Source organism: Camelina sativa, chromosome 9 (assembly GCF_000633955.1).
Source record: "Camelina sativa cultivar DH55 chromosome 9, Cs, whole genome shotgun sequence".
Lineage (NCBI taxonomy): Eukaryota > Viridiplantae > Streptophyta > Magnoliopsida > Brassicales > Brassicaceae > Camelina > Camelina sativa.
In genome coordinates this window covers 27,419,323-27,425,694 of record NC_025693.1, presented here as the reverse complement: position 1 = coordinate 27,425,694, position 6,372 = coordinate 27,419,323, and the positions used below count along the sequence as shown (strand labels likewise).

Sequence of the window (6,372 nt, the reverse complement as noted above, 5' to 3'; positions counted from 1 at the left end):
ATGAGCTATATCCGTCTGCTATCAATGTACATATTTGTTGTAGTGATCATTGTTCTTGGCAGAGATTTAGTACCACCGTCACATACTCGACATCAGATTCCATTCCGTAACAGCAACAACCCGCGAAGACAGCACCTAGAGGCACTAAGGCAAGCCGTTCACAACCAACCCGGTAGACGAGAGAACAGCTCAACATCATCATCATCATCACAAGTCCATGAAGAAGACGAGATCCTCAAACATCTAACAAAAGAGACATACAACCCAATCCCAAAAAGCACTCTCCTCAGGAGCCTGAGCTTATACTACAGAAACAAAACCCCGGGAAGCGAAAACACAAGAAACAATCGAGATCTCCCAGGCGACGAAGAAGACAAGAGATGCTCCGTGTGTTTAGAAGACTTTGAACCCAAGGAAACAGTGATGCTCACTCCTTGCAAACACATGTTTCATGAAGAATGTATAGTTCCATGGTTAAAGAGCAAAGGACAGTGTCCTGTCTGTAGATTCGTCATACTCAAGCCGGCAAAACAAGACTCCTCTCCAACTAATGGATCAAACCCCGCTGGAGACATGAGAATGAACGATCTCTTCACATTGGAGCTACTCTCTGTGGTAAGAGCAATGGAAGAAACTTTCCTTTTTGGTTATCCTCGTCGCATGTAAAAATCTTTGTACCTCTCAAATGATATTACTTTTATTATTTGGGTTTTTATTTTTTTTATAAATGAATCATATGAATCCACCATTGATACAACCTTTACAGTGGAAAAAAAAAAATTTGTTTCTTTCATTTCTTTTGGCTACACACAAGACGACACAAACTCATCTAGAACTATCACAGAAAGGAATGGCGCCAAAATCGCATCTCCGATGTTGCTCCTCCGTGGAAACAGTCCCACGGCGGAAAACGGAGGCGCAATCAGGTAAATCACCAAGATCACCAAACAGAGACTCATCTTCCTCTCCGCTAACTGAAAAGCCTCTCTCTAGCGTTACGTCGAGAAAATTCGAAGAGCCACCAGACGATGATGAGATGGACGCGTCGTAGAACCAACCGAACTCGCCGATTTCGCTGTAGCAGCCACCTAAGAGCAACGGAGAGTCCACGTGGCTGAGATCTAATCCAACCGGCGGTTCCTCTGTTGCGGCTACGGTTAGTTCCTCCTCCTCCTCCTCTTCTTCTTCGTATTCTTCCTCTTTCTTGGCGGTTTTGAGGACGACGGAGGAACGGTGGTGATGGGATTTGTTGTTGGCGGCGGAGGAAGGGAAAGGGTGGTTATGGTCGCAGGCGTAAGTAATCATTAGCTTCGAAGGGTCAACACGGCTTCTCTCCACCTGCTTCCTCGCCGGACACCCTTTTGAACTACTACATCTGTAATATCCCCTGTAACAAACAAAGTGATACGTACATTTTTCCATGAAGAACTCAAAACTTAACATAAATCATAGTTATTTTTTTTATTACTGTAATAAAATTTCAAAATGATAACTTCGTAATGTAATTTTAATATATTTTCCATAAATGTAACCTTAAGAAATGGTAATAAATGACAAATATTATAATAATATTGGCACGTTAATCACGTACATATATATTACTTCTTTTTTTTCCTTTTTGTGCGCATTACCTTTTGTGGCTATTCACTTTAGAAATCAACAAGATCTACCGCTACTTTAATTAATACTACTAGTATTTCACACATCCCCCCGAGGTTATCCAAAAGTATTAAATACTACTACTAAAACTTTAAGGGAACTAAAAAAAATTCAATTTAGTGTGAGTGACCCCCATCTAATTTGTTCCTTAATCACAAAGTTTTTATAACATTAATCCCAAAGATTAAGGAGGTGGCGCGTCAAAACCACGCGATAACAAACGCGTCCGTTTTGTCACATGGTGCGTATGTTAGACCAACCACCGAAAAGGCTAACGTACGCTTTTTCTCATTTCTAAAGCCGCCGCTGATTAAAACGACAAGACAAAAAAAAAAAAAAAAAAAGAGTGTTTTGTAATGATACCTGGGATAAGGCGAGCCTTTGATCGGCTTTTGTCCGTATTTTCTCCAGGCCCATGAATCGGACGGTGGATATACTTCTCCTCTACTCTTAGATCCTTCCACGTCAGCTATCGGAACTGAGACAACTCTCTTCTCTACGTTCCTCCTACTGTTGTCATACACAATTATTTACATTTTCAGATCATTCTCTTTTTTTTTTTTAATATATATAAAAAAACAATTTGATAGAAAAATTTCACAAACCTTTTCTTTGGAGTTGGTTTAGAGATCTTCGTGTCTTCACAAGAAGAAGGAGATTCAGGAACGACGTCGTTGTATGTCTCATCTTCTTCGTCGTCTGATTCTTGAATTGCTCCTCTACGGTGCATGATTCCGATTTCTCCGTAACAGGATGTGTTTTTTTTTTTTTTTCTTTCTGCTGGTTGAGTTGAGAACCGGAGGTGGGGGGAGAGGGTGATTAAGAAGGTGATTAGTGAGAGGGTTTTTAATCCAATCTGATGTCCGATTATTATTATTCTCTACTACTTGTTTTTTGGGGACGTGCAGGCAAATATCAAAGGGGGATTTATATTTGTATAATATATATATATTTTTTTTTGGGTCATTGGTGTTAATTTTATTTGAATATAAAATATGACCAGTTGTTTTGTAGTGATATTAGTTTATTTTTTTATTTTGAAAGGCTCTCTCTTTCTCTCTCTCGTGGATTTTATTATAATATACCATAAGGTTTTGGCTATTCAAATTATTTCTTTAATTAGCTGGACATTTTGATTAAGTCCATGCATAATTATGCATATCTATATTATAATTATCCCTGCATCTGATCTAATATAGACTGTGATGTTTTCGTTTTTGCTGTCTTATTGTATAAGAAAATTAAATCTCAAATTAATTATGCTCATTTTTATAATATTACAAAATTAAGTAATTAGTTATACAACCCATCTATATAACTCTTCTTAAATAAATGAAACCCGAATCAGAGATGTTATAATGAAATTTGTTTACAGTTAAAAGTATATATATTCAGACGTGAGTTCTTCTTTTAAGCTGTCCTTAATTATTCCTTAAACTATATCAGTTGATTTGGTCCGTTTCAATTTCCCAAAATGCATCATGTTTGTGAACTTGACATTAATACATACTAGTATTATTTCTTTTAAATGTTTATGATTTATCCATTTTGGACTAAATCTATAAGACTACTTGACCAAAGGTCATTTTCAAGACTTTAATTAGTATGTACAAGTACAATATGTTCTCTTTTTCTCTGTTGAGCACAGTTTGTTGATTAACTCTTTTCCTTCTCCCAATTTCACTTATTGGCTCATCCGCTTAATTAAAAATTTCTAGTTGGAGAAAAAAAAATAATGAAAAAAGTAGAAGTTTACATAGTAGCTAGGAGGCTAGAAGTTACCAACAATGACATTAGTACGTAAACTTAAATGAATATAATCGATATAGCAATAGAAAAAGAGACGTGGTCCGTAATGATGAATCATATATAGTCTTCATCTCAAAATTATTATTCCATGTCTTATGAATCTCTCATATTGAATAAGATCATAACACACTCGTTACCTATTGGTTTTAAGTCTTTTCTTAAAAAAAAAAAAAAACTATGAACCTCACATTAACAACCAATTTTACAACAGTTCTATAGTTTTATGCAAAAATATGTTTGGTTTTGTGTGTTTGGCCCGTACCATCCAACGGAAAGAGATTATGAGATCTTGACCAAAAAGTTTGCAGAGAGTAGTAACATGTGCCCTTTCTATGGATAACAAAGATGTCATATTTGATGACGTTTGTTCGAGAAATTTGCCTAAGTAAAAGCTGCAAATCATTTTGGGATGAAATATACTTATACATATCCACATAAAACATAAATATTTTTTTTTGTATAGAAAAAGAAACATAAATATATAACCCTAGGTCTAGAAAAATGATTTAGTTTTTTTTTTTTTTTAATATAGATACACAGAAATTTGGGCTGGAAATGGCTTATACTAATAAATATGTGTATATGATCAAGTCAAGATTCCTCCAGTCGTCATTAATAAAATTGTAAATCACTAATAGATAAAAACTATTATAAAAAAAGCCTCTGTCATAGTTATTAGTAGTTTAATTACTCCATTATTGCCTCCAACTTTTGTCAGAAAGGAGCCAAATTTTTTATTTTCTGGTTGTATTGTATGTATATAGGTTTTTGAGTAGTTTATATAATGTAACGCGTGTTTACACACATATGTATATATATGTTTGATTTGGTCATTTCTGATCATGATAATTAATGTCGAACCAATCAATAATTCGCTCGAATCTGATGCAACTGAGAATTGACAATGAAACATGATTGGATAATGTTTTTCATCTTTGTTATTAGTATGTTAAACAATGTAAAAGTACAAGGTAATTTATAATCGACACGTCTTCTTAATATTAAAAAAGCATAAATGGCGATTAGTCAAAAAAAAGATTCGTCTTAAAACTGAATTCTCGCATTCGTTCGATAATTTTCACGTAACTTTATGCGTTTAAGGATATTATATATAGTTGGATCAGGATAAACTAACTCCAATCCAAAAGTTAAACCGAGCTAAATAAACCAGTTAAAATGATGTTTGTCTATTCAACTGTTCTTTCTTTGAATATTTGACAGTAAAATATATAGAAAAACTTCAGAAATGTGAATGCAGATTTTTATATAAGAAACACCCTTTCGAAGGATCGTCTTCGATAATGTTGAATTAAAGAGCCTTGTTTAACAAAAACACGGTTTAGGGTTGACTTATAATCTTAAAAACCAGAGAATGCTCAATTGCTCATCATTACCTACTTTCTTCTGTCGGAGAGTATTGAACATTCAAAGTCCAATTATCTCAGAATTGTGATTTAGACTTTTTAGTCAGCTTATATTTGTCCATAACGACGATAAAGATAGGCAAAAATATCTATATAAGGAAAATTCAAATGTATGAAGATCAGAGAAGCAAAACAAAACTGAGAAAATACTGATTCGAATAAAGATAAAAGACAGATTAAAGATCTTTTTGTTTGACACATGTGTTTTAACCGGTAATGTTCTGAGACTTGTTGAGAATGACTCCTTCGTATTTCACCTGGAACCATTTCATGGCATCATCTTTGGTCACTCTATGCTGGATTCCAACACGAGCCTTGCATCTTCTGCGACGTGCCACACGGTAACCGGGTCGCTCAAGAACAACATAGAAGTCCATACCGTAGATTCCAGTAGATGGATCATACCTTAGATGGAATCAAAATAAAACCCCGCTTGGATCAATGGTTACACAAAGGCACTCTTTTAAGTTATTATATGCTTGTGTTAGAAAGATAAGAAGAGACTTAGACTTACTTGATACCCAAATCAATGTGCTCTTGAATACCAAAACCAAAGCAACCAGTGTCGCTAAAGTTCCTTCTCAAGAGTTCGTATTCTTTAACTTTCAGTCCACCCTCAAGAAGCTGCATTGCCTTCTCTCCCCTGACAGTGACGTAGCAAGCAATCTTCTCATTACGTCTGATACCAAAAGAACGAACAGTGTATCGAGCTGCAATTAAGTGTATAACATTAATGTCAGAACTCTCTTCATCATCATCATCGACAACAAAGTTATCTACTAGAAGCTGATGATTACATAGATTCTCCAAGCAATCCATTTAAAAACAGAGACGACTACTGATAACTCTCTGAGGATCCAAGAGACAATAACAACAACTACAAAATCACTAAATTGTTCCAAAGAAATACAAAATTGATTAAACTTAGAAGTAAAAACTCACCTTTGGAGAAGACAGGAGTCTGACCACTCAATTGTTCCAACACCTTACAAAAACAATCCAAAGAACTAATTCGATTCAAATCGAGCACAATCGGGAGAAAAGGAGAGAAATGAAGTTAGAAGTAAAAAAAACCTTGGAGGCTCTGGTGAGACGATCTCCACTCTCACCGACGGAGATGTTGAGAACCAGCTTCTGCACTTTAATGTCCCTCATTGGGTTCGATAGCTTCTTCTCCGACGCCTGATTCATCCAAAAAAATAGATATATCACCACATATTCACTAGAAACATCAAAAACAAGAATTCAAAGCAGAAGAAATAGTAACTCCGACAGACCATTTCGGATTAGGGTTGCGATAACTCTCCGGCCGACGGGAAAACACGAATCGAAAAAGATTAAGCGGAGATGAAGCGGCAAAATATATATAAACCCTAGATCTATCTAATTGTAAGCCCTCTAGGGTTCTAAGCAAATTTAGGAGTCCGAAATGACGCTTTTACCCTCTACCCTCCAACACACGCGCACGTGACCTTTTTGT

General features: G+C 35.6%; 3 protein-coding genes across 4 annotated transcripts in view; 1 reads left to right on the top strand and 2 right to left on the bottom strand.

Moving 5' to 3' along the window:
- Positions 1 to 680, top strand: part of LOC104712555 (RING-H2 finger protein ATL5-like) — a 1,165-nt gene extending 485 nt beyond the window's left edge. For both annotated transcript variants that reach the window (XM_010429475.2, XM_019229401.1), the window contains exon 3: positions 63 to 680. In XM_010429475.2, coding sequence (XP_010427777.1) covers positions 63 to 666 — 604 coding nt within the window. In that variant the 3' untranslated portion in view covers positions 667 to 680. The remainder of the gene's footprint in view (positions 1 to 62) is intronic.
- Positions 680 to 2,685, bottom strand: LOC104712556 (probable WRKY transcription factor 69). The gene is made up of 3 exons (XM_010429477.2): positions 2,265 to 2,685; positions 2,023 to 2,169; positions 680 to 1,387 (listed from the first exon to the last, which is right to left on the bottom strand). Exons 1-3 carry the CDS (start codon positions 2,387 to 2,389, stop codon positions 826 to 828), a joined length of 834 nt encoding a protein of 277 aa, XP_010427779.1. The 5' UTR covers positions 2,390 to 2,685; the 3' UTR covers positions 680 to 825.
- Positions 4,967 to 6,278, bottom strand: LOC104712554 (60S ribosomal protein L11-1). Its single transcript, XM_010429474.1, has 5 exons — positions 6,170 to 6,278; positions 5,967 to 6,074; positions 5,835 to 5,877; positions 5,407 to 5,602; positions 4,967 to 5,297 (listed from the first exon to the last, which is right to left on the bottom strand). The coding sequence occupies exons 1-5, from the start codon at positions 6,170 to 6,172 to the stop codon at positions 5,099 to 5,101; spliced, it is 549 nt and encodes a 182-aa protein (XP_010427776.1). The 5' UTR covers positions 6,173 to 6,278; the 3' UTR covers positions 4,967 to 5,098.

Excerpts from the sequence above, each read along its gene's own strand:
- LOC104712556 (XM_010429477.2), bottom strand. The coding sequence starts at position 2,389 with ATGCACCGTAGAGGAGCAATTCAAGAATCAGACGACGAAGAAGATGAG. Across the intron at positions 2,170-2,264 it reads AAACCAACTCCAAAGAAAAG|TAGGAGGAACGTAGAGAAGA; the intron begins GTTTGTGAAATT and ends GTATGACAACAG. Across the intron at positions 1,388-2,022 it reads AAAGGCTCGCCTTATCCCAG|GGGATATTACAGATGTAGTA; the intron begins GTATCATTACAA and ends TGTTTGTTACAG.
- LOC104712554 (XM_010429474.1), bottom strand. Across the intron at positions 5,878-5,966 it reads GTCTCACCAGAGCCTCCAAG|GTGTTGGAACAATTGAGTGG; the intron begins GTTTTTTTTACT and ends TGTTTTTGTAAG. Across the intron at positions 5,298-5,406 it reads CACATTGATTTGGGTATCAA|GTATGATCCATCTACTGGAA; the intron begins GTAAGTCTAAGT and ends ATTCCATCTAAG.